Consider the following 27,915-nt stretch of genomic DNA (forward strand, 5'->3'; position numbering starts at 1 on the left):
GTTAACGTTGTTTCGTTGTTACGTTGCTGATCAATTAGGGAACATGCTTGTTTAAAGTTGTGCAATGCTCCCTTCTAATGTGTTTGGCAGCTGCCTGCTTTGTCCACTGCTTGCAGGAAGAGCAGCCCGTTGCAGCTGGCTGATGGGGGCTTGTAACCAGGGTGGACTGGCAGCCCCCCCATCAGCTCCCCGCTCCCCCAAGTTCTTCTTCGAGTGCTTGCTCATATCCATTCCATGTAGGTGTGTGCGCGCCGCGTGCACGTTCGTCGGAGACTTTTACCCTAGCAACTCAGTGGGTCGGCTGGGCGCCCCCTGGAGTGGCGCCACCATGGCCGCGGATATATACCCAGCCGACCCACCCACTCCTCAGTTCCTTCTTGCCGCCCGTGTCGGTCGTTGGAACTGTGGAGTGCAGCATAGCTGACCTCCACTTCCCTAGCATTCTCTCTATTCTCATTGTGTATATAGTTCTCTAAGTTGTTAATTTAGATAGAGTAGTTAGTTTTAGTTGATTAGTTACAGTTTAGTTAGTTAGTCGGGTTCTGGGCTTAGGCCCTCCCCGCCCCGGGGCCGGAGCTCATGTCCGGCTCCCCGGGATTCAAGCCGTGCTTGGCTTGCCATCGCCCGATGCCGACTGGGGATCCACATTCCTCCTGCTTGAAGTGCCTGGGGGAGTCGCACTTAACAGCTAAGTGCCCAATTTGTAAGTCGTTCAAGCCTCGTACAAAGAAAGAGAGGGACATTAGACTTAAACAACTCCTCATGGAGGCGGCTCTAACCCCTCCGTCCTCGGCACCGAGCGCTCCCCCTTCGGAACCGAAAAGCGGCTCTTCGGCACCGGGCCGAACCGGTGCATCATCTACTCCTCGGCACCGGACGCCTGCTTCCAAGTCAGGCCACAGCCGCTCGCTCTCGCCTCAAGCGAGAAAGCCTAAGACCCCTGCCGACCCGGCACCGCCCGTGGTGCGGCACGAGGGCACGGCTCCAACGCACCAGCCGGTGCCTGCAGCCACGGCAGTGTCTGCTGAGCCGTTGCCGTCGACTCCGGTTCGCCAAGGGCCGTCGAGTCCGGCACCTATCTCCCCAGCACCCGCCGCGGTTGAGTTGATCGTCCCATCCACGCCAGAAGTCTGTGAAGTGGCGAGGGACTTGATTGCGATCTCGGATGCGGCACTGCCGCCACCCCCGGCACCGCCGGTGCGGGTAGTCCGATCGCTTGGGAAGCCGGCCCTGATCCGTCCACCTTCAGTCGGCGCCCCGGATCAGCACCGCTCCCGATCACGGTCCCGTCGCTGTTCAAGATCTCGGCACCGTTCACGGTCGTCCTGCCGCTCGCAGTCCCGGCACCGCTCCTTGACACAACGCTGGTCGGACTCGCGGCACAGTTCCCGGTCGCCATCGTATTACTCTCGGCACCGTTCCAGGTCCCGGCACCGCTCCACTCGGAGCCGCTCTCGACGCCGAAGCTCTCGGTCACGGTCGACCTCCCGGCACCGTCCAGGTCGCAGGTCCCGGACCAGATTGCGGCACTGGAGTACCTCACGGCACCGTTCCCCAGTGCGCAAAAGCACCAGGTCGGTGGGAACATCTGCCCAAGGCCTATCTGCTCCACCATGGCCTTCTCGACACCCCTTGGCTTCATCCCGGTCGGGTAGCCTCTACTCCCAAGATCGGGAAGCAGATGTGCTGGAGGCTTTATTCCAGGACTCCCACTCTGAATCGCAAGGAGTTCAGCAGTGGCCTTTTTGGACACCTTGGGCTTACCACCAGGCCCAAGGGGCTCCCATAGTTCCATCTCGGACGGTCCCTGCTGAACGTCGAGCCCCAGAGGCAACAGTGAGTCGCCCTCCGCCAGCTGGTATGGATGCTCAGCCGCCTCCTACCACCACCTCGCCTGAACACCTGGAGCAGGAGCCCCAACAGGAGGAGCTCATCCAGGAGGTCCTCCGACCTGGTGGTTCCTCTTCTTACTCACCGGATGAGGCGGTGGCGGGCGCGTCGTCCACGAGCCCGCCCCCACTGGACCTTGCTGCACATCAAGACCTCCTCAGACGAGTGGCACTCAACATTAATATCGAGATGGAGGAGGTCGCAGAGGTCGACGACCCGGTCTGCAGCATTTTGTCGGCAGACGCCCCTACCAGGATGGCTCTACCGTTTATCAAGACCATCCAGGCAAAAAAGGATAAGTTGTGGCAAACGCCAGCTTCTATTCCGCCGACGGCGAAAGGAGTCGAGTGGAAATACATGGTGCCATCCCAAGGGTATGAATACCTTTATATGCATCCGCCTCCTTCTTCTCTGGTCGTTCAGTGGGTTAACGACAGGGAGCGTCATGGCCAGCCGGCCCCTGCGCCAAAATCTAAAGAGGCCAGGCGTATGGACCTTCTGGGCCGTAAGGTATACTCGGCGGGCGCCCTCCAGCTGCGCATAGCCAATCAGCATGCCCTGCTGAGTCGTTATGACTTCAACACCTGGACAGAAATGGACAAGTTTCAGGAATTGCTTCCTTCGGATTCCCGCCAGGAGTATAAAGCCTTCCTAGCAGAAGGGAAAAAGGTGGCAAGGACCTCCTTGCAGGCTTCCCTTGATGCGGCGGATTCCGTGGCCAGGTCTATAGCGACCAGAGTCACCATGCGGCGCATCGCCTGGCTCCAGGCCTCCACTCTTCCGCCCGAGCTTCAGTACACGTTGCAGGACTTGCCCTTCGAGGGCAGTGCCTTGTTCTCGGAGAAAACCGATTCTAGACTCCAGAACTTAAAAGATGGCAGAGTCACAATGCGCAACCTGGGTATGCACGCTCCCGTAACCCAGCGACGCACCTACCGCCCTCAGCATTTCCGTCCGTACTTTGTACCCCAATGGGGTCAGGATTTCAATAGGCGCCGAGGGCGAGGAGGCCGTAGGCGGTATTCGGGCCCTCAGTCCGGCCAGAATTGCGGCTCCTCTAAACCGTAGTCGGACCCGAAGTCGTCCTTTTGAAGGCGCGCCCGAGGGCAGCATACCTTTTCCTGTCTCGGATCCTTTCCCCCCGTTCTCCAACTGCCTCTCTTATTTTTTCCCGGCGTGGTCCCTCTTGACCTCAGATGTCTGGGTTCTACGCACTGTGAAGCACGGATACCACCTCCAGTTTGCTTCACCCCCGCCTTTCCGCCCTCCCTCCCAGTCCCTCTTCAGGGACCCCTCTCACGAGCACCTCCTCTTACAGGAGGTCCGAATGCTCCTCAATATCGGAGTGATAGAGGAGGTTCCACGGAACGACTGGGGCAAAGGCTTTTACTCCCGTTATTTTCTCATTCCAAAGTCAAAAGGGGGTCTCAGGCCGATTCTCGACCTAAGAGGCCTCAACAAATTTCTAGTAAAGTTAAAGTTCCGCATGGTCTCCCTAGGGACCATTATCCCTTCCTTGGATCCCGGGGACTGGTATGCTGCCCTCAACATGAAAGACGCTTACTTTCATATAGCCATCTTTCCTCCACACAGACGATACCTCCGCTTCGTGGCGGGCCATCGCCATTTCCAGTTTGCAGTTCTTCCCTTCGGCCTCTCCACAGCACCTCGAGTCTTCACGAAGTGCATGGCGGTGGTGGCCGCCCACCTCCGTCGCCAAGGGCTCCACGTGTTCCCCTACCTGGACGATTGGCTCCTCAAGGGGGCCTCTCGAGAACAGACCGCGGAGCATGTGCGAGTGGCATCGTCCCTGTTCACGAACCTCGGCCTGTTGCTCAAAACGGACAAATCCACCCTGGTTCCCACACAGAGGCTAGACTTCATAAGAGCCATCTTCGACTCCACTCTGGCCAAGGCCTGTCTCCCTCAGCCAAGGTTCCTGGCATTGACGTCCGTTGTCCGCAGCCTTCAGGCTTTCCCTACGACCTCGGTCCGCACCTACCTCACTCTGATAGGACACATGGCGGCGTGTACGTTCGTCACCAAGTACGCCAGGCTTCGGCTCCGCCCGTTTCAAACATGGTTACATTCGGTGTACCGCCCGGCCAGAGACTCGCTGGACACCCTGGTCACCGTTCCACCGAACTGCTCTGAGCTCCCGCACGTTTATGTGGAGGGAGAGCTCCTCTGGTGACCACAGGCTTGGGAATCACCTACATGGAATGGATATGAGCAAGCACTCGAAGAAGAAAAGACGGTTACTCACCGTTGTAACTGTTGTTCTTCGAGATGTGTTGCTCATATCCATTCCACACCCACCCTCCTTCCCCACTGTCGGAGTAGCCAGCAAGAAGGAACTGAGGAGTGGATGGGTCGGCTGGGGTATATATCCGCGGCCATGGTGGCGCCACTCCAGGGGGCGCCCAGCCGACCCACTGAGTTGCTAGGGTAAAAGTCTCCGACGAACGTGCACGCGGCACGCACACACCTACATGGAATGGATATGAGCAACACATCTCAAAGAACAACAGTTACAACGGTGAGTAACCGTCTTTTCCCTGTGCTGCAGTTGAAGGTTATCAATTGCCAGCAGTTCAGCTGTCCCTCCCCCCACTGCCGTGTCCTGCTCCTGCCCTCTGCCTTGGAGCTGCTCCCAGAGACTCCTGCTTGCTGTGCAGGGGTCGAGGGGGCTAATGTCAGGGTGTCCCTATCCCCCCCGCTCCTGCACCCCACTTACCCCTTCTCCATATAGAACAGGGAGGGGACACAGACAGAGAGAGACAGAGAGCTTGGGGCAGCAGCTGCTGTCTCAACTTCCTGATCCACTTAAAAAGACAATGCACTTAAGAGTGGGTCAGCTTACTTAAAGGGGCAGTGTGCATCTCTCTCCCACACACACAAGGTGTGTGTCTGTCTCTGTCTGCTATGCTGTCTCCCCTCCCTTGTGTTCGTGCTGCCTTGTGTGAGAGGCTACATTTTCAACAATGTGTTAACCCTTGAGGGCTCAGCTGAGTGCTAGTTCATCATTTAATAGCAAGGCATTCCCTGGGAAATATCCCACCCTCTAACTTCACCACCTCAACCAAGCTTCACAATCATCATAGCTGTGAACAGTATTAAATTGTTTAAAACATATACTGTGTGTATATATCTATATAATATATAGTTTTTTGTCTGGTGAAAAAATTTCCCTGGAACTTAATCCCCCCATTTACATTAATTCTTATGGGGAAATTGGATTCACTTAATATTGTTTCACTTAAAGTCGCATTTTTCAGGAACATAACTACAAGGTTAAGCGAGGAGTTACTGTACTGGACACAGCACAGACACTACTAAATGCTCCAGCACTGGCAAAGGACCTTGGAGCCAAGCACCTTCCTCCTGCTCCCACCTCTGTAACACACTTCACAAGGGTCCCTTACTGATATCCCCAAGACTGGGTGGGGACAGAAAATGCAGACCATGTGGACAGCATGTGGTGGTGCAGGGCTGGAGGGAGCCATTGTGTTTTTGGACAGTCCATTCACAAAACCCAGCCCTTGAGACCTAAAGGAGGCCCTTGAATAAGAAAATCAACAATCAGTCCAGCCTCTTTGTGGGCAACAAGAACCTGATTACCTGAAATGTATATTCTCTTATCTCCTGTGCCTCTGAAATAATCAACATATTTCTTTCTGTAGTATCACTAGAGAAGTTACCAACTCAAATATGTTTCAGTAAGACTGAAACAAAAAGTGAGATGACAGCAGGCTACTTGTATTTTGGGGGGACTAACCCACAAAAATAGGGAGAGGCATGCACCCATTTATTCTGAAAGTAATGGACTCCTGTTGGGTAGCTCCTGCTGATTATCAGTCATGCTAATAAGCAAAATTTAGCTATTTCCAGAATAGGAAGATGTAACAATACTTGTGAAATGTTCATCTTACCTCCCCCTGTAAATCATTTTGAGATCTACTGATGAAAAGCGCTATATGAGAGCTAGGTATAGTTAGTGGTATTCTCAATATTTTAATGTCTTGCATAAAGATATGCTAGATAGGAAAATGGGGACGGAAATGGAAAAATGTGCTGGCAACAGCTCAGCTGGGAATGAGAGTCTATGAATTCCTTATCTCTAGGGCATATATTAAATGGATTGCAGAAATCCAGGCAGATAAAGCACTTTATCCAAAATACCCCAGGAATCCCCAAAACTCATTTCAAGTGCAAGTTGGCTATTAAGTGACATTTCCCAGGATTCTATTAAGAGTAGGAACTGTCATGGGCTTGTTGTACTAGTTATGGGAGTCCTATAGCTTGAGCAATGGAATGGGGACTTCACAGATGAAATGGTGTTTATGCAGTGCCTATTGAGTTGCAGACTGGACTGGTTCTTATCCATCAAAAAATTAAAGCAGATGTGGAGCACAGATGATCCAGATATGGACTACCTACCTTGGGTTACCAGGGTTCCAATTTCTGGAGTGCTAAACTTCAGTTTAAACACAGAGTAAGTCCTTATCACACACTTCTTCCAGCAGTTGTAACTGGTCCAAATTCTAAGGGTTATTGTTCTCCCATTTTATTAATAGGCCTGGCCATCGTCATAAAAGGATTCTTAGCATCTTCCCACAGCATTAATGTTACTGGTTTTAGCCTTTCCCATATTTTTCCAAAGAGGAAAGAATTTTCTGAAAGCAGTCCAGTGTCTGCAGAAAGTTCAAGCTATTTGCGGAGTCCCGAGGCTTCAGAAAGTCACTGAGATTTGTGATTTTTGTATCCAAAAGAAGTAAGCTAGTGCACACTCCAAGGGTTAAATATAGATATCCATTCTATTCCCCATTGTCTAGAGAGATTTTTCAACTTCTGTAGACTTGAAGATTGCATACGTATAAATCAGCAGTAATTCCTAAATTGCATACTCTATTCATCATGTCCAATACTGCTCTCCTACTAATTTGGTCTGACAGTAGGGTTGCCTTTTAACACCATCTTTTTGTACAGTGCCTAGCACGGTAAGGTCCTGATCCATAACCAGGGTTCCTAGGTGCTATGGTAATACAAATAATATATGTATGGAACCTGGGTGAAGTAACCATTCCTGCTCCTACCTTCTCTACCTATTGTACTTGTGATAGTTTTTTGACGCCCCCATGCCTGCCTGTAATCCACTGTGGTCTGGCTGTAGCAACCTTCTCTCCGCTTCCCCCCATGCACACCTGGTTGTTTGGCTTATGGGGGACATTCTGTGTGGACTTGAAAGCAAGGAAATAAGACCTTAATTTGCATAGGCCTAAACCTACCACTTTTTTTTGTAACAACCTTCCCATCGCACTTTCACAAAGTCATGGTAGTGGTGGCAGTTGCTGGCCATAAGAGTTATTTATGTGATGTCTGGCTCACTGGCACTTGAGAGCTATATCTTTTCAGAAAACATACCGTGTAATCTACAGGGAAAGACCAGCATTCCATTCTTTGTGTGTTAGTATCCAAGAAAAAAACTCTTTGGGATGGAGCAAAGACCCCCCCCCCTCACCTGGGTGCTTTGATAGATTATCTGATTTGATGGCTATAAGGAATGTCTGCTGTAGGAAAGACAGCAGATGCTTTATCAGTGGCTAAGGATATAGTCAGTGCTAGAAATATTAAGATAAAATTCGTTTAACCCACTAGATGTAATCTACAAGGTCTCTGGACAACATATCTGATAAATCTAGTGCTGTATGGATGGGAGAGGAGACTTGAAATAAACTTAAGTTAATAGGAGACTTGAAATAAACTTAAGTTAATACTTCCCAAAACTAAAACATTTGCTTTGAGATAGGGAACTTGAGCCCTTGGTGAATCTTGGTAATGAATCTTGATTTTCTCACAAGCCAAACCATATCGTCCAGGTCCAGTGATGTTTTTTCAAGGTAGAGGCATCTTTGGAATTCATCAAGAATTCTGCTAAATACTGCCAGTAATGGTGTGGCAGTAAGCTTAGAGTTTCAGGTTCTAAGCTGTCATGTAGCTCAAGAGAGTCTGGTGCAGTAGTGCTTTGAATGGGCCTGTCCATAGTTAGCATAGTCCAAGGTTCTGACACAAGTTCTTTCCTGGTGAGGGAAATATAGCTTCTGAGCCACTCTGGTGTCATTAAAAGTCATTGATGTGTCTCATTTTTGTGGGCTACTTTTACTACTAGTGGAAAACGATGCATTTCATACTTGTACTCCTGAATGAAATACACAATTTTTTCATGCTTGCAGGTGCCTGTGCCAGATTTTAAAAAAATCCAGAACCCCCCTGGTAAGACAGCCAATTGTAAGTGTCCTAGGGAGAATTCTTTTTAATCAGTTTAGCTAATCCACATGTTTGTTCCACCCCAGATGAGTGAGTGCAAAACTCATGAGGAGCTCAGCTTCTACAAGTGTGAAAGACTTCCAATTTGACTTTTTGCTCTCGGCTGACACCCTGCTGGGTTATCATCTTTGTACTGGTTGGAGATCTCTAGGATTGTAGGAAGAAGGGATCTGATGATAGTCTCAACCACCTGCAACTTCAAAAGGCCCATGCTTTTAGTTTGTCTCCAAACACACACAGTCCAAAGCCATTTGAGCTTTCCAGCCAGAGAGGTGGGCATTCTTGGTGATTTTTTTTTTTGAATGGTGGTCCAATAGCAATTTCCCTGATTTCTGTAAGAGATTCACCATTGCAGAGATTTTTGTACTGCGCACGGAATGACCTGTTGCCTGTCAGAGTTGTTATATAGCAACCAAAAAAAAGGGCCTGAGGTATATTTGGAAATGGTAAAGTTGGCTTAATATAACCTTCTTCTGTGAAGGTCTCTGCATTTCCGTGTGTGGATATATCCTTGAAAAGCCATGACCATTCAGAAGTGCATGAGAATTCTCGTTTGAGGGTGGTATCATCGTCCTACTAAGGCAGTGCACTCCCAAGCGCCTGCGTTCCTTTGCTGGCATCACAGAGAGGAAGTGGAACGAACTTTTGGTCTTCAGGACTAGACTTGCTTTTTGCCTAACTTGAGACCTTATTGTAAATAGTTTAGAGTATTTTATAGTAATATTCTGGGAGCCCTTGCTTTCTAATAACTGAAAGCCTGTGCTGTTGCACAGGTGTAATTCATAAAGTCATGTACAGTATGTAAAAAAAAATCCAGTAATAGGGGCTCTTGTTTCCATGCACTGTGTTGTAGTAAACAGTGTTGCTGTTTATACATGTTCCCCAAAGTTTGTGTGCAGAGTGATAGTTTAAACAAAGCGCGCACTCAGCCATGCTTGTAGTTGTTTCCATTGCTTCACACTGAATCAACAGTCATTCGAGGCATCAGAGTGACACAAAGATAGTGATAATCCTGGAATCTTGTTATACAGTTGTCTGGCCCTGAGTCTGTAAGGGCTTCAAAGAAGTGTGTGCCTCCTGCTTGCTGATCAGACCAGAGACAGACGCCCACATTCAGTGCCTTCTGTCTGCAGAAAAGGAGAGTTATCAACAAAAATCTCATTCTATCCTTTCTGGCACAGAGGGCTGAAAGTTGGTTTACTAGACCTTCAGACAGCCAGTTATCAGGCTGCTGTGTCTCCCTGCAGTTAAGGTCTGTGGGCTGCCATGAGTCCTATCTTGCAAGAGGAACAGAAGAAAGTGACCAAGATGCAGGTCATAAAGTGTCATATGCTCATTAGGCACTTTGAGGACAGAACATGACTCTTAGGACACCAGTGCAAGTCCAGTAGTTAACACTCATCTTTTCTTACCTACAGTCTCTGGGTTTTTAATGGCATAATAAATGGTCCACCCATTAGGAAGCCCTGCCTTTGAGATCTAAACCTTTGTCCTGCTAAAGCTGATGGGTTCTCCTTATAAGCCTTTTACTTCCTCTGTCATTTATCAATGAAAACAGCTTTCCTGATAGCTATCACATCTGCTGAGAGGGTGAGGGAGCTCAGTCCATAGATGACCATTCCACATTACACTGTGGTCTACAATGAGAGAATCACCATGAGGGTGCATTCTACCTTTGTGCCCAAGATGGTGTCATATTTCCATCTACTTCAGTGCATTTCACCACTCTGTCTCTTTTCCAGATCCGCACTCCCATCCAAGGGAACCTCCTCTCCATGCCCTAGGTGTAAAAAGGTCACTACTTGCAAAAGACCAAGTCATTTAGACAGTCTAATAGGTTATTTGTACCCTGTTGGGAGAGTGTCAGGAAAACCTGTTGCCAAACAGACTTCCGCTCTGGATTGATAGATGTATAGAATATTGCCACATTTTAGCCAGGAAGCCAGTATTCCCTGGTTTAAAGACCCCGTCCGTGAGAATTACCACAGCTTCAGTGATGTGTCTTAAACAAGTTCCTGTGGTGGTGATGTGCAAATCAAGAACTTGCAGTTCAGTACAGACATTCACAGAGTGCTACTTTTGGATTTGGCTTTGTGCTTCAGTGCCCAGTTTGGCAGAACAGTGCTGCCATCCAGGTTTAGCTAAGAACTTGTCCATCATCATCTTGGTGGAATGTTGTGTGCTAATCTCCCACAGGTAGCAAATGTACAAAGGCCCTTGAAGAAGCAAGGTTACTTTCTAGTGACTTGTCCATGCTACCCACCCACCTTCCCGTCTACCTCAGTTCTGTATAATATCAAACCTGCCCTTTCAGAGAAGGAACTGAGGGTAATGGTGGGGGATGTGCGCGCGCTACTAATATAGAGTAGGGTGATGACATCACTCTTCTGACCTAAGGACATGGCTTTGTCAAGGCATTTCTGCATTTATTCCTCAAGTGTGAATACATGAGTGCCATTCTTGAAGAGCATATCAGTAACCTCTCTTTAATAATAATTAAAAAAAAGAAAAGAAAAGAAAGGTGGGGGGGTGTATTAGGTTGTATTGGGGACTGGATTTTATTAGTTGACTGTTAGAGATAATATGATAGCACTTGACTTGGTTCAGTTTTGATTATTGATTAACAAGACGAAAGATAACTCAGCTCAATCAGTTTATTAAACATAGACAAATGAGCACAGATAGAGAAGTTCATACTTTATTAACTCTGGGGAGCAGGCTTGCAGAAGTCACAGCTTACATCTTTCATCTGTGTCTGTTCCAAAATTAGCCCAACTTGACTTATATTTATATTGTACTGGTTTACAAAACATAGAAAATTAATACACCTTGCTCCCTCTTTCTTACCTAGTTTCATAAAGTACCATTCTGGATGTTAGTAGACCGTAGAGGGCAGATAACATTAGGAATGAGAGATCTATGCTAATAGTATCTGGCGCACAGTTCATATTTGGCAAGCCTCAGTAGAACGTGCATTGTTTTTTTGACAACTCAATAGAACATACATTTTATTTCTCATAAAGTCTACACATACAAAAAGTCAAACTAAAAGTCAGATGTTCATTATCAAGTGTTTGCCGTGTTAACATGCACCCAGGAATAACATTCTCTTTTTTTCTTTATAGCATAAGCAGCACTATAATGGACGTAGACAGCACAATTTCCAGTGGGCGTTCGACTCCAGTTATGATGAACGGCCAAGGAGTTACTGCTTCATCAGCAAAAAGTATTGCTTATAACTGTTGTTGGGACCAGTGCCATGCTTGCTTCAACTCCAGCCCGGATCTGGCAGATCACATTCGCTCCATACATGTAGATGGTCAGCGAGGAGGGGTTGGTTTTATTTCTTCTTTGCTGTCCTATCTCCATGCATTTATATTTTGTAGCACTTTCATGAAGTTATGTCAGCAGTTTTGCATTTTCAGATAACTATCTTTACCTGCGTATGTTTGTTGAATGATAAAATTAGATGCCAGCTATTGCAGCTTTATTTGGAACTGTTGCAGGTTGGCGTATGTCATTACAAATTTCTTTGAGTAGATAAAATAGCTCATGTTAGGAAATGCAGTGTCTGAACGAAATAGGGGCTGGATGATTTATACTAGTCATTCTGCTTAGGACTTTTTAAAAAAAAAAAATGGATTCCTAAAATTAGACTCCTTTGTAAATCTGACCTGATATTCAGAAGTTCTAAGCTGCAAATTTTAAATCAAATTCAGGAAAAAAAGCCAATATTTTAAGTTGATTTGTATATGTGGTGGATTTTTTTCACAGCAGTTTGGCCATAACGGCAGTTGTCACAGGTACAATGGAAGATAAAGTATGTATGTTGTGTTTTGATTTAGATTATTGTGGGTACCTTAACATTCAACCCTTTCTTGACACTAATTTAAAAAAAAATCCTTTAAAAATTTTTGTATAAGGTTTTTTTTTCTGTGCCCTGTTTCTGGTTCCAAGTGTTATCATTTGAGTTGCAATTATATGGTTTTAAAACTGAATAGTTAAGTTTTGGAACCCTGTGCTTCCTCATAAGCTCTTGATTGTTGTTATGCTTCCTTTGATACATTTTTTTTTTTGTAAGTGAGGAAAGGATTTGTCGTTTGCAGTGTTGGTCCTAGGATATTGGAGACCAGGTGGGTGCGGTAATATCTTTTATCGGACCAACTTCTGTTGGTAAAAGAGACAAGCTTACATAGTGCTCTTCAAGAAAAGACCTCAAAGAATTTGTCCATAGCGATGCTGGTTATTTGGGTGCTGAAGCTGTTAGTATCTCTTTTAATTACCCATAGTTGGAGCTTGTTTTGTAATGGTTTCTAGAGTACATATTACTGCATACAGCTCAGATAAAAGCTACATTTGAACATTTTAAGAGTGTAAAATGTCTTTGGCTTGGCATTGAATATGTAATAGCGTTGGCTGGCATTGGTCCAGTTCATCCTGAGAATGCAGGATCTCATAGTTACAACAGTATTTGTAGTTTGACAGTTGTCTACAAGATGTACCCTTAAAAGATGTGCTTTTGTATTTTCAGGCTGTGCGTAGTCTTAGGCCTTGTTAATGCATGGGGAATTTTATAACAAAAAAACAAACAAACATGCTCTGAAAGCTTCCGGCTTCTTTGTCAGTGTTAATTTGAAGCTACATCCTGAGTTATGTATTAAGAAGCCCACTGTGTTATAGAGCATTAATCTGGTCCCTTATCGACACATGAAGCCTTCCTTGTTCTCCTAGAAATCTGTTTGAGTTTCTTACAATGATGTAGTTTAAAAAAATAAATTGGTATCAGTGATGTCATTTCAGAGTAAACTGGCTTTGGATTAGGTATAAATACTAAAGACCCATCCAATTTCTATATCATGTAAAATGCATCAGATTGAGTTGTCAGTCACTCATCTTAAATTCCTTGGACAGGTAATATCATTACCTAAACTAGTCTGTGATCAGTATTTCTCAGTTTCTTCATGCCTGTTTTGACAAGGATCTTCCCTACAAATAGAAGTTAATGACTTCTAATGCCCTATCTGGAGTAGGATTTAGAATGGTCAAGTTCTTCTTCGAGTGATTGCTCCTATGCATTCCAGTTAGGTGCGCGCGCGCTGCGTGCATGGCTCGTCGGAAGATTTTTACCCTAGCAACACTCGGCGGGTCGGCTGGCGCCCCCTGGAGTGGCGCCGCTATAGCGCTGGATATATACCCCAGCCAACCCGTCCGCTCCTCAGTTCCTTCTTACCGCCCGTGACGGTCGTTGGAACGGTGGAGTGCTCCTTTGACCTCCACTGCCCTAGCTTCTCTCTGATTTCTTCTTTGTAGTTATTGTATATAGTTCTTAAAAATAGTTAGATTAGTTCATTAGTTAGTTAGGGGAAATCGGGGGGCCTAGCCCTTCTTTTCCCGAACCGGTGCAGGCTCATGCCCAAGGCACCGGGATTTAAGCCCTGCTCGGCCTGTCAGCGGCCCATGCCGATTGGAGACCCTCACGCCTCCTGCCTGTGGTGCTTAGGAGAGTCTCATTGTGCAGATAAGTGCCCTATTTGCAAGTCTTTTAAGCCGAGGACAAAGAAAGAGCGAGACTTTCGTTTAAAGCAGCTCTTGATGGAGTCGGCACTTAGCCCTGCAGTGCCGACATCAGCCGCTCCACAGTCCTCTTCGGTACAGAGCGCCCCAGCGGTTCCTGGCTGGTCCGGTACCGAGACTATGAAAAAACAGCAACCAGCACCGATGTCCCGGCACCGTTCCCTCTCTCCTGCGTGGAAGCGTAAGTCGGCGCAGACGGCCTCCATGGCATCTGCACCAGGACCGCTTGCCCAACCACCGGCTCCGGCACCGACTCCGCCGGCGCCCAAACCATGCGCTGTACCGTCGACTCCAGCACCGCAAGAGCCGTTGAGTCCAGCACCGCCTTGCTCCCCGGTGCAAACCGTGGTCGAGCTGCCTCTCCCGTCGACACCCAAAACTTTTTCGACGGCGAGAGAGCTGATAGCGCTCACCGAGCCACCGCGTATCCAGCCCCCGGCACCGCCGGTGTGGGCTGTGAAGTCAGTGGGTAAGCCAGCTATCGTGCGGCCTCCTTCCCCTGACGGACGAGAGAGACAGTACTCCAGGTCCCGGTCCCAGTCCCGGTCCCGGAGACGCTCTCCTTCACGCCGCTCCAGATCTCGGCGCTGGTCGCAGTCCCGGTACCGCTCGCCATCCCGGTACTGGTCGCACTCCCGGAGATGATCCCGGTCCCGCTCTCCTGACCGGCGGTATCGACGCAGATCCGGATCTCGGTACCGTTCCCGGTACCGTTCATCCCGCAGCCGCTCCCACCGCCGGGAATCGAGATCCCGGTCGACCTCCCGGCATCGGCACGGTCGATGGTCCCGATCTCGCTCCCGGCACCGTGACAACCGGTACCGTTCCCCGGTACCATCCAGGGACAGACCGGCAGCGTCGATGGCGCAGTCCCACAGTCTCTCCGCCCCGCTGTGGCCTTTGCTTCAGCCGTCTGTCTCCTCTCAAGTGGACAGTGTAGCCGATCCACGCACCGACCCTCAAGGGCAGGACCAGGGTCCCCACCAATGGGGCTTCTGGACCCCATGGGCCTATCATGAGGCTCAAGGGGTACCCCCCTCTCAGTGCCCCAGAACTGCCGACCACAGGGCGCCTGAGGCTATGGTCAGCTGACCTCCTCCCTCGTCATTGGTAGAGGAACCTCTGCCACCTGTAGTTGCCGAGCATCCCCCAATCGCGGAGACTTTGCAGCACATTGATGAGCCCCCACCGGACACCCTAGTCCCGGGCCTGTCATCGTCTTCCTTGCCGGATGAGGCGGTGGCGGGGGCGTCGTCATCGGGCCCTCCCCCGATTGACCTCCAAGCCCACCAGGACTTACTTCGACGGGTGGCCCAAAACATTAACCTGCCCATTGAGGAGGTGGCAGAGGATGATGACCCTGTGGTCAGCATATTCGGGGCTGATGCGCCTCTTCGGGTGGCTTTGCCCTTTATTTGCACCATCCAGAGAAATGCAGATACTATTTGGCAGTCGCCGGCTTCCATCCCTCCCACTGCTCGGGGGGTGGTAAGGAAATACTCGGTCCCCTTCAGAGGCTATATGAGTATCTGTATACGCACCTGGCTCCAGACTCACTGGTAGTGCAGTCCGTTAATGACCGTGAGCGCCATGGACAGCCAGCTCCAGCGCAGAAATCTAAAGAGGCGCGACGGATGGATCTTTTGGGACGGAAGATCTATTCAGCCGGTGGCCTCCAACTGAAGATTGCCAACCAGCTGGCTCTCCTCAGTAGATACACCCATAACACCTTGGTGTCTCTCTCAAAGTTCACTGAGCCGGTGCCATCAGACTCCCGGCCTGAATTCACGGCCCTTATTGAGGAGGGTAAGAGCCTCCTGGTCGGCACTCCAAGCCTCTCTGGACTCCGTGGATTCAGGAGCCAGGACCTTGGCCTCTGGGGTGACCATGAGGAGAATTTCATGGCTGCAGGCCTCCACGTTGCCGCCGGAAGTCCAACACACTATCCAGGACTTACTGTTTGATACCCAGGGTCTATTTTCCAAAAAAACAGACTCAAGGCTGCAGACCCTCAAGGATGGTCGAGTCACTATCCGCTCCCTGGGCATGCACACACCGGTTACCCAGCGGAGATCCTTCAGGCCACAGCCATACCGCCCGTTCAACCAGACCAGGCCGCGCCCCGATAATAGGCGCAGGGGCAGAGTGAATCGGCATAGACTGTCAGGCAACTGGGGAAATCAGCTCCAAGCGCCCTCCAAGCCCCTCCGCCCCCCTCCGGGGCCTAAACAAAACTTTTGAGGGGACGCCCGAGGGCGGCCAACCAGTTTCTTTACCGGATCCTTCCCCGTTGTTTTTCAACCGTCTTTCCTACTTCCTACCAGCGTGGTCCCAGATAGCAACAGACAACTGGGTACTCCGCACGGTGCAGTTTGGTTACCGACTCCAGTTTGTTTTGCCCCCACCCTCCCTGTCCCTCTTCAGGGACCCCGCTCACGAGCAGTTCCTCTTACAAGAGGTCGAGACTCTGTTGAGTTTGGGTGCCATCGAGGAGGTGCCGGAAGGCATGCGAGGCAGGGGATTTTACTCCCGATTTTTCCTAATCCCCAAGGCGAAGGGAGGTCTACGACCCATACTAGACCTCCGAGAGCTCAACAGATATCTGCTCAAGCTCAAGTTCCGCATGGTAACCCTGGGGACCATTATTCCCTCCCTGGATCCGGGAGACTGGTTTGCCGCCCTCGACATGAGGGACGCATACTTCCATATCGCGATTTACCCCCCTCATCGACGCTACCTGCGCTTCGTCGTCAACAGCATGCACTACCAGTTTACGGTGCTCCCCTTCGGCCTCTCCACGGCACCGAGGGTCTTCACCAAGTGCATGGCAGTGGTTGCCGCGGCCCTTCGCCGTCGTCGCATACATGTTTACCCGTATCTCGACGACTGGCTGGTCCGCGGATCATCCCGCCAACTTGTAACGAGTCAAATGGCCGAGATCCTAGGTCTGTTTCAACGGCTAGGCCTTATGATCAATGCCGAGAAGTCTACCTTAGCTCCAACACAAAGGGTGGAGTTCATCGGTGCGGTCCTGGATTCCAATTTAGCCAGGGCCTGCCTCCCTCGACCAGAGGTAGTGTGTGCCGGAGTTCCATTCCGCCCACCCCACCCCTCCGTCACACTGACCACGGATGCCTCGGCATTGGGGTGGGGTGCGCACCTTGACAACCTGCACACCCAGGGTCTCTGGTCGCCCCAAGAGCTCTCCCTACATATCAATGGTTATGTTATGGTTATGGTTAGCTGTGGGCGATTCGCTTGGCGTGTCAAACCTTCCACGCCCATCTCCAAGGGCGCTGCGTGGCCGTTTTCACGGACAACACTACGGCGATGTTTTACGTCAACAGACAGGGAGGGGCTCGTTCCTCCCTGCTTTGCTCGGAAGCGATGCACCTTTGGGACTTCTGTATAACCCACTCTATTCACCTGGTAGCATCGTTTCTTCCAGGAGTGCAGAACACGCTGGCCGACCATCTCAGCAGGTCATTCCTCTCCCACGAGTGGTCGATTCGCCCAGATGTTATCCACACAGTTTTCCAGAGGTGGGGTGTTCCCCAAATATACCTGTTTGCCTCCAAAGAGAACAGGAAATGTCACCAGTTCTGCTCTTACCAGGGTCGCTCCCAGGGCTCCCTATCGGACGCATTCCTCCGCTCCTGGACGGGTCACCTGCTATATGCCTTCCCTCCGTTTCCCCTCGTACACTGGGTGCTACTCAAGCTCCGGAGGGACAGGGCCCGCCTCATACTTGTCGCTCCGGCCTGGCCGAGACAGAACTGGTACACCCTGCTGCTCGAGCTCTCGGTACGGGATCCCATTCCCCTCCCCTTATGGCCGGACCTGATAACACAGGACTTCGGCAGGCTTCGCCACCCGGACCTGCAGTCCCTCCATCTAACAGTTTGGTTCCTATGTGGCTGACACGAGCGGAGCGTGACTGCTCTGCGACAGTGCAGCAAGTCCTGATGGAAAGCAGGAAGCCTTCCACTCGGTTGCCATGTGAAGATCTCTGCATATGTTCACCAACCGTTACACATGGAATGTGGATTACAACAATAAAACTGCTAGTCCACATCAGTATTCTGCCAGCTTTCACACTCTCCACTCTTTCAGGCTTTTTTAAAGTTGGATTTGTTTTTTTGAAGCTTTAATGTTTCTTTAATGTTTGCATATTTCTCTGTATTTTGATATTCTTGGAGTTTTTAGTTTACAAAATGTGCTCTGTGATAGACTATACTTTGTTTTCAGAAAAGAAAAGTAAAGTTTGCGTGAAGCTCTGAGTGTCTGAATTGCAATCTGTCTACACTTGTCCATTTGTGTGCCCTGCTATAGTTTGGAAATTTTTGTTAAAAATTAAATTTTCATTTTGCAAGAAAGAGACTGACAGTTACTGTCAGGTTTGTTTTATAAGAGTAGGTGTATGTGCACCACCTGTAGGTGAGGTGGTTGAATAACTCATGGCTTTATTGTGGAGTTTTCAAGCCTATTTATGCACAATGACTGCAGCTTGTAAAGAACAAGAATTATAGGCAAGGGAACAATGAGACACAATCAACCTAGTAGCATATATATATGCAGCCTGTACATTTATCATACTATGTTGAATGTGTCTCATTGTTCCCTTGCCTATAATTCTTGTTCTTTACAAGCTGCAGTCATTGTGCATAAATAGGCTTGAAAACTCCACAGTAAAGCTATGAGCTATTCAACCACCTCACCTGCAGGTGGTGCACATACACCTACAGTTATATATAAAAAGAACTAATACTCAAACTACCTGTAGGACTTTTCCAATGTGGGCACCAAATGGCACATGTGGCTGGGGGTAATATAAACCTGAGGGTGAGTGTGAAGGCCATCCTACCTCTATACCTCAGGCCTGTTAAAGGACCCTGATGGAAGCCAGAATCCCATCCCACTCCCTTTCATGAGGTAGGAGAGAGTAATGGTCTCAAGTTGCAGTGGGGGAGGTTTAGGTTGGATATTGGGAAAAACTTTTTCACTAGGAGGGTGGTGAAGCACTGGAATGGGTTACCTAGGGAGGTAGTTGAATCTCCTTCCTTAGAGGTTTTTAAGGTCAGACTTGACAAAGCCCTGGCTGGGATGATTTAGTTGGGGTTGGTCCTGCTTTGAGCAGGGGGTTGGACTAGATGACCTCCTGAGGTCCCTTCCAACCCTGATATTCTATGATTCTATGAAGGAAGCCACAAGGTACATGGGACAGAGGCATACCCCCCCATCATGAGCTGCTGTGTCCGGGACCAGTCCCCATGCAGCCCATTGAGTTATATGGACCTCAGTCAAACACTTCTAACCCACTAGCCACACTGGAACCTTTCAAAGTTGGAAGAATTATAATTGAAACACCAAAACCAGATGTCCAGCTTGCCAGATGAAAAGTGAAAACTCATGTGGCAGTTTGACAGTTTTGCCATTGGGTAAAAATCCCTTCCAGATCCCCAAATGATGATCAATCTAGCCCCTGCCATCAAAGGAGATCCAACATACTAGTTTAAGGGTAGGGCTGAAACAGGGAGCCCAAAATGGCTGTTTGCCTATGCAGCAAACCATTGCAGCCTTCTTCCTCCTCCAGGCAGGAGCCAATCACCCTGTCCCATTGCCACCCTCACCAGCCAATGGTAGCAGTGGTGAGTGGGACAGGCTCTGGAGCTAGATTGCAGCATGCAATACCTTTCCCCCAGTTATAAAGGAGAGAGGGAAGCAGCAGCACAGCCCTAGTTGCTCTTGGTTGAGATCTGTCTCTCCTCCTCCACCTTCCCCCACCCCCATGTCGGTGCTCCCTGCCCCATCAAAGCTGCCAACAAAGTGACCATTTTCTTTTTACCCACAGACATGAAATTAGCAAATACCTTGGAAAATTAGTTAAAAGAGATGCGATCATTTAAAGACACTTCTGTATGATGATTTTTTACTTCATCATTTTGCAATTAATATGTTTGGATAGAATAGGATAGCACAAAACATGTAAAATCACAAAAATTGGCCTGGGAGATGGGGGTGGATGTATATATAAAATGACTTTTAAATCTTTTTAAATTGCCAAAATATGAAGGTGTCCCTTTAATGCACCGCTTTTACTTTTTCATCTGCGTAGGTTTTTGCTCCAAAGTCCAGAGTACTTGGATCATTTTTATTTTTTTAAGCAAAATAGAACTGTGTGTGCAGAGGGAAGTGATCAAAAAATTACAGAAATAATTATTTCAAGTTGATGGTATATACACGATGTTTGAAAGCCATACTTAAGGTCTCTGTACATAATGATTAAAGACAATAACCTCAAATTCAGCAGCTCCGTCTTTTGAAAGTGAAAGTGTATTTAAAACATGCTTTTTAAAATAACTCGAATGTAGCTGCTTATGGCATCAGTTAATCTTTGGAATATGATGAATAACAAAAGCCTAGTTAAAGCTTATATTGGAGGGTATTTTTTTGCTGCTGTTGTTTTTTGTCATCAGCATTTTGAACCCATGGGAGAATGTGGAGAGAGAACTCAGGAAAGTAGAAGACTGAGTTTTATGGAAGGAAAGGAATGGACATAGAAATAATTGGCACCTTAGAAGGAGTGTTAATCCATGTGTGTATCTAGAAATAAATTCCTTTTCCTCCATCATCCAGAAGCAGTTAGATTCCATGGTGATAAATGCCTTAGAAAAACCCAGTTACCTAAGGTGGGGGTTAAAAATCATACTAGGCAAGGATATCTTTTCCATCCTACAGTAAATATGTATGCTGTGATGGGAATAATGTGAATATGTGGTTTAGTTTGGAGCGCCCAAAAATTCACTAATGTTGAACAGTTATTTAAATACTTTTTAGTACCTTGAAACAAAGTTTTAACTTGATTCCCTCATATAGAAGAAATGGACTGTTGCTTTTATATGAGAACAAACCATTTTGTCCTTTTCTCTTTTGAGAAGATTGTAAAGGTGATTAGTCAGTTTGGATCTTGCTTTTCCTTTCTTTGTATAGGTATTAATCATTAGAGGATTTCAAGATTTGGAAGCTATCTCTAGGGTTCGTGGTGTAGCTCTTAAACTTATTTATAGGGGGCAAGCACTTGGGCACCAAAATTTTGTTCCCAAGAACTGCCATTATGAATGCCTGTGGGCCTTATTTCTTTCCTAAAATTCTGGGCAAGCTGGTATGAGAGAGCAAATAATTCTTATTTATTTATTCAGGGTCTAAACACTTTTTGTGTATCCTTTGAACCAACATGTTTTGTATTCATAACATAATCAAATAATGTTTTTAGACTTCTATAAGAAATAATGACATATTTTTCCTTTATTAGGTATTTGTTTGCTTGTGGAAAGGTTGCAAAGTTTATAATACACCTTCAACAAGTCAAAGTTGGTTACAGAGGCATATGCTGACGCACAGTGGGGACAAACCTTTCAAGGTAAGCTGTTTTTATACGAAATCATGTTTTGTATGTTGAAAATGATAAACAATTTTACTTTTTATGTTTGGGCTACATTTTTAACACAGGAGGATTTTCTAAAAGTATCGAGAGAGACAAACGGCCAATTGCACTTCATTAATCATTTATATTATTATAGCACGTGAAGGCTCCATCACTGTACGAACACAGATGAAGACACAGTCCCTGCCCCACACAGATTGTACATTTATTCCCAATGCCTTTATTCGAAATGGTATGGGAGTCTCTTAAATTTAACTCTCTTTCCTGAAGCTCAGCTTCCAGTTTAACCTATCTGTTTATGCTGAAAACAGGTGGAAGCATGACTCTTATGTTTTAAACTTCCACTCTTGGTGAATAAAAAAGCATGTGAATCCTGCATCTAGATGACAGCCATTTTTGCAAACAAAATTTAGTTGAAACCCAGTGAGCGATATTTATGATCAACATATTTCTTCTTAATGTAGTAAGGAAATGTGAGTCAGGAATAGAGGTCCATATAGCTGACTATATTTCTTGCATAGCATTTTCTAACTTTCTCTCTCTCTTTCTCCCCCCCTAATCTGTACCTGTGATTCTAGGTATAGTAGTGTTTATCATTCCCATATCCACCTATCCGTTATTAATGGGTTGCTTCATCCTCTTATGGATACAGTGGGGCAGTTCATAGCTGTCAATCCTGGATCACTTGATGGTAAGTCCCACCCACACTATTTCCCGTCTGAAGTTCTCCCTCCATGCAGGGTTCATCATTTTGATGAAACATCAATTTGGGCTTTTCTTCCTCTTTGATAACTTACCTAGGTAGTATTTTTTTTTCCCCTCTAAAAAGTAGTACTATTTTTTTTTTCCTGGCTACTCTATTCTGTTTTCTTTTTTAAAGGCATTTATATTTCTCAGATAGAATTTTTTTGTTATAATGACCTCTGCCAGATGTTATTTCTCTGCAGAGATCATATTTGCATCATGGCAGAAAAAGAGAAGCTACGGTCAAAGCCTGAGATGGAAAAAATGCAATCCATCTCTCCAACCATGTATGCAAACTAAAATGTCATTTTTCATCGCAAACTGCGTAACATAATCTGAGGATTTCTGACAGAGGATGAATGACAAACGGGAATTCAGTACCAGCCCTTAAGCTTGTTCAGGGGAATTAAATTGGCATGGAGGTGATGGCTCTTATTTTTAGAAGCTCAACAGATGGGTCAGAGATCCTTAATACCTCCAGATATGATTATTCCAGTAACTGATCCAGCACTAACTGCTAGTCCTGGAAACAATTTTGAACATTATTGATCAGATGAAACTTCTCCTTTAATTCCCCTGCACTTTGAGATTTAAAATGGGTATTTTCTGCTTTATAAGTAGAGGCAAGTGGTGGTGATTGTTCTGAAAGATCCTCTCTTCCTGTAGCTTTCTGGTAGCATGCAAACTTGTATTGGGCCTAATCCTGAATAGATAGGCCTGTCCTAATTATCCTTATGCACCAGTTAGAGATGTCAGATGTATTTTTTTATCATCAATCCGCCTAGACCAGCAAGATTATTCCTGCCAAAGTTTTAGTATGGTATAAACAAGCAATCGAAAGCCAAGGCATTCAACCAAGGCATCACTATAAATCAGGGAAGCTTAGCCCATGAAAGATTAGGTAAAAGAGAATCCAATTTTAGAGACATTTGCCTTTGAAAATGTAGGCTTTTTAGGGGGTACATCCAACAATGGATGATGAATTACTTCATCTTCAGTTATAGTTGCCATAGTTAGTTACCTAGCAAAAGACAGACGCTTCTGTTAAGATCCCAGCCCCAATGGACTCCAGCTTTTAGGTTAATGCATTTGCATATAGGCCTGGTGAGAACTCGTACATCTAAACTTCCAAGCAGTTTGTCCTAGATGAAGGCATCTTATGGTACATGTGCTGATATTGCTAATCTGTTCCCAGTACTTTCTGGGTAAGGTTGATGAAAAAACTCTAAAGATTACAACTGTTGGTCAATAGTGCTCATCATGGGTCTGAGTAATTTCAGCATTTCATCCTATTATCCTCTAATTCTTTGTGTCTCTGGTGTATTTTCCTTAAACTCTACTGATTTTTTTTTTTTTAAACATCTCCTGTGGTAGCTTTGACTCTGGGGGAAGTTTGCATCTCCAGTGGAGCTTATTGCTGTCTTTTTTTTTTTTTTTTTTGGTTCCTTTCAGAGAACCTAGCACCAGAAATCAGACTGCACCCGTGTGCCATGATTTCCAGGTATTGGGGAGTAGACTGTTCCCACATATATATGGGGGCAGAGTCTTTACTGTCTGTACTTGAATGGATGGAGAATATGCTATGGCCAGTGCCGAGACTGGTTGAACTAAGAGTATGGGTGCCTGCTTCTGACCTAATGCACTGGATGCTCTTTATTAAAGTTTTCTGGACGGCAATGCTAATGGCTTACATTGGTAACCACTTGTCTTGCATTTGGAAAATGTCATTTTGAGCAATGGAAGAGAGTTTCCACCTTCTGTTCTTCAAGAACATGATTAATGAGGGAGTGCATTCGGATATCAGGTGCAGTCATCCCTTGCCTCTTGTATGGCAGAAAGGGTAGGTAGCATTGATGGATACAGACACACAGGGCTGTGATTATCTGGCCTTCATATAGTATTCATTAAAGGCTCAGAGATCTACCATATCACAAGAAAATCTCCTAGATGAAAGGTAGTGTCTGGTCTCACTGAGGCCAAAGAGAATGTGCACCCCCAGGTTTCAAGTATATTATCCATTCATCATCCTTCATCTACAGCGGGAAAAAGTTTTTTCAAGAGGCCGACTTCTGAGTCTGAATTCAGGAGTTCCCAAAGTCAAATTGCTCAGTGTCATAGCAGAAGCCAAAGTATTCTGAGTCCTATTTACACACTCAGCAGCAACTCCTACTTTCAGCGAAGCCCTGTGTTTGCTACAAGTTAGCACATAGCTAACCCTGGTCAGTATCTGCTTCTCAGAAACTTCTTGCCAGGTTGACTGGGACTTTTTGTTCCTGATGACCCCAGTCAGCTCAAACACAAGATTCTCAGCAATGTCCAGCTACAAAATCTACTTCAGAGAAATCCCTCCAAATGATCCCCTTTGAGAATGCATTTGAGTTCAGTCATACCAGCAAGAGACATTGTAGGAAATCTGATCCCATCAAACCTGAGATATCTGGCAAAAGTTGGGAAGGGTTGTAATTTCAAGGAGGGCTTCCTGATACCCAGAAAGCCAGAAGAACTCAATCCTAACATGAATTCCTGAGAAGCCAAACTTCACCCGGTTAAGGAAAATTTCATAATATCTCTGGGTGCTAGTCACTAGTGTTCATGATTGATTACCCAACATTCTGTCTTGTCCCCACAAAGTTCACTGAAGTGCATAGAAGTCCTACATGATTCAGACATGATTGATCTCAAAGCCTTCCTTCCCCATGATGGGATACAGAACATTGTGGATTTGGCAGGCGGGATTTGCCAGAGTAGGCATCAACAAGAGCTATGCTACTAATGTCACTGCTGGAGGCCAAAACAATGCATGGATTAGTCACGACACAAATGTGTATACTACAGGACTATTCATGTGGCCACAGAGCCTTGTATGTCACTGAGGAAATGGACAACTTCCTAGCCTTGGTGGCAGATCAAGGGTCAGACTGCAATTAGGCATGGACTTCCCCTAATCTCCAGTTACTCCAGTGGGATTGTGAACCCATGCAGAGACTGCACAATTCAAGTACTTGATCTCTTCAGGTATTGCAGCAGCTTCATATTAATGTTATGGAGATGAGGGCTGCTTGAAAGCACAATGGATTTTCAGAGAACTGACATTTGAGCCACTCTGTCTTGTATAAATGCTAAAACAGAAAAAAAGAATCTCACTTCCTTTATTAGGAAGCCTTTCACGTGTGAGATTGGGCTGTCCCCCACAGGACATTGCTAGTTGCCATTTACCTCGCACAAAAGAAAAACAAGATTGCAGACATGCTTAGTAAATGGGTAATGGACCTACCAAAATTAAGAGATAACGATGCTTAGTGGATGAGAGCTTTTTTGGGTGGGGAACACCAGAAAGCTCTATTAGGAACCCTCCAGAAGAATGAGCTACCAATATTCTGTAGAAGGCACTGAGAAGAAATGCATTTCTACAGATTTTTGTCATAACAAAGGTTCTGATCAAACTCAAGAGATTGAGGAATTCCACGACCCCCGCCCCTCCACCCCCAATGCTTTGGTTTCACATGGGTCTCAATCCCGTTAATGATAGAATTGGCTAATCCCATCAGCATGAGAGTTTGGCCATATTTTATCACATAGAACTTGGGCACCTCTGTAGATCCCAGCTTAAAGTCTCTTGTTGGCATGGGTCTTACAGTTCAAGAGCTAAGTACTATTATGGTGGAAAGTAAGATGATGTCTCTCTGAGAGTCCTGATTCAAATCCTTTTAGCTTTCTGAAGGCCTCTCTCATAAAGATGAAGGATAAGGGCATTGTGGAAATGCCAACTGATTTTTGTATCAGTCTTCACTACAGAAGATACTTATGGGGTGGAAGGAGTCTTACTCTGGACCTTCACATTTTTAGCTAATAAAGATGAGGCATGTCAGACTGAGATGACAAGAAGACTTGCTGGAATAAATAAATTACTGCATTTTAAAAAGACCTAATGGTACACATCCAAGAATGTAATGGCTGAGTTGCAGACAAAAATGTAGTCTAATTAAAATCGCATGGGCTCCTATAGCAGGACTGGAAGGATAGTCAGGGTTGTGCCTATCTTTATAAAAGGCAATAGGATTGATCCTAGGAGTTAGACCTTGGAGCTTTTCTTCAAGTCCAGGAAAACTGGTTGAAAAGAATCAGAGAATTATAAAACATATCTGAATGTGTGATAGGAACCAACTACCAGGGCTTTTATACAAGAAAATTGTGCCTGTAGTCTACTAAAAGTAATTGAATGTGTCTATAAAACAGCGCTTAAAAAAGAACTGGTAGATATCAATTGTTTGGATTTTCAAAAATCCTTAAACTTAGTTGCTTTGTAAACTAATATGGAGTAAGAGGCAAAATTTTATCTTGGATTAGAAACTGGCTAGGAGAAAACAAGGAACTGAAAAAATGGGCAGATCTCAAATTGGCAAAAGATTAAATGGAAGCTTGAGGAACTTCAGAGGAGCAGATCAGAGTTAAGCCATATGTCTTGTTGACAAATGTAAGATGAAGCATAGTGGAAGGAATAGTTTGAACTGATCATACATATTATTGGATTCTAAATTAGCTATAGACTTGTCAGGAAAAAGAAATGGATGTATTGGGTATGTGTACACTGCATGCTAAGATAGGGCTCTGACTCAGGTTTGAGCCCACCCCCACCCTCATCTGTCCACACACGTGGGTATGACTCAGGGTAAGCAAGCACTCAGAATCCTTCTAGTGCTTCTGATAGGTCAGAGCCAAGTCCCAGTGTGTCTTGGGTTCATGTCCCATGTCATTTTGCAGTGTAAACTCAGTTCCAGCTGCAGATTCAAGTCAGAAGCTCTGTGTAGTGCAGTATGGCTGCATTAGCACAACTGACACTTGGGTCCAGCAACTGTAAACCCAGGTTTACAATGCAGTGCACACACTAAAGCTTGCAGGCTTGGAAACAGTCTATAGTTCTAGGTCCCACAGACCTGTGTTTACAATGTAGTATAGACATCCATTGTGGACAGCTCAATGAAAATCTCTATTTCTTGTGAAGCAGTGCTCAAAAAAAAAAAAAAAAGGGTGGGGGTGGGGGACACATGGAGTTAGGATTTTAAAGCATGAGAGAGAAAATAATGAAATTATAACTGTGTGTGTGTGTATATTTGTGTGTGTGTGTGTGTGATCAGTGGTACAGATTTACCTGGAAAACTCTTCAATTCTGGTCGGTCAGTTTCCAAAAGGGTAGAGTAAAAAAGAGAGGAGAAGAGGTACTGTTGCTTAGCCCTGGTCTACACTAAGGTCGGGGGTCGAACTAGGGTACGCGAATTCAGCTACTTGAATAACGTAGCTGAATTCGAACTACCCTAGTTCGACTTACTTACCCGTCCAGACGCCGCGGAAGCGAACTCCGCGGCTCGAAGGTCGACTCCGGCAACTCCTCCTGCCGCGGTGGAGTACCGGAGTTCGAACTAGCGCTTCCGGGGTTCGAACTATCGCGTCTAGATCAGACGCGATAGTTCGAACTCCGAGCAGTCGAACTCGCCGCGTCGACCGTCCCGGTAAGTGTAAACGTGGCCTTAGAAAGATTTCTTATGTGGAGGATGAAATGACTGACGGTTTAGATAGGAGACTGTTCAAGTGTAAAGAAGGTAAAGTGGGTACTCCTGTGCACCTTTTCTTCTAGTACAAGAGAAAGATGTGTTCATTTAATTGAAAGATAAGCTTAAAAGTAAGTGTGTGTGTGTGTGTATATGAATCAAACTCTTAAAAAACTAGTCTGGAATTTATTGTAATAGATATCACTGAGGCATTCAGATGTGTTGGATTAGAAAAGGCTTCAGTATTTATGTGGTTAATGAGAACATGCACCATTACATTAAATAGGATTAAAATATATATTTTAAAGAAATATGTAAACCCTCATGCCAACCCCTGAAGGTTTATCTGCACTGCAATAGGGTGGCATGACTGTAGTGCCAATAGGCATA

The 27,915-nt window shown here is 46.3% G+C and overlaps 1 protein-coding gene across 2 annotated transcripts in view; it reads left to right on the forward strand.

Moving 5' to 3' along the window:
• Positions 1–27,915, forward strand: part of AEBP2 (AE binding protein 2) — a 97,675-nt gene that overhangs the window by 21,949 nt on the left and 47,811 nt on the right. For both annotated transcript variants that reach the window (XM_044992806.1, XM_044992816.1), the window contains exons 2-3: positions 11,343–11,550; positions 21,104–21,211. In XM_044992806.1, coding sequence (XP_044848741.1) covers positions 11,343–11,550; positions 21,104–21,211 — 316 coding nt within the window. The remainder of the gene's footprint in view (positions 1–11,342; positions 11,551–21,103; positions 21,212–27,915) is intronic.

The sequence above is a fragment of the Mauremys mutica genome, chromosome 1 (genome assembly GCF_020497125.1).
Source record: "Mauremys mutica isolate MM-2020 ecotype Southern chromosome 1, ASM2049712v1, whole genome shotgun sequence".
Taxonomy (NCBI): Eukaryota; Metazoa; Chordata; order Testudines; family Geoemydidae; genus Mauremys; species Mauremys mutica.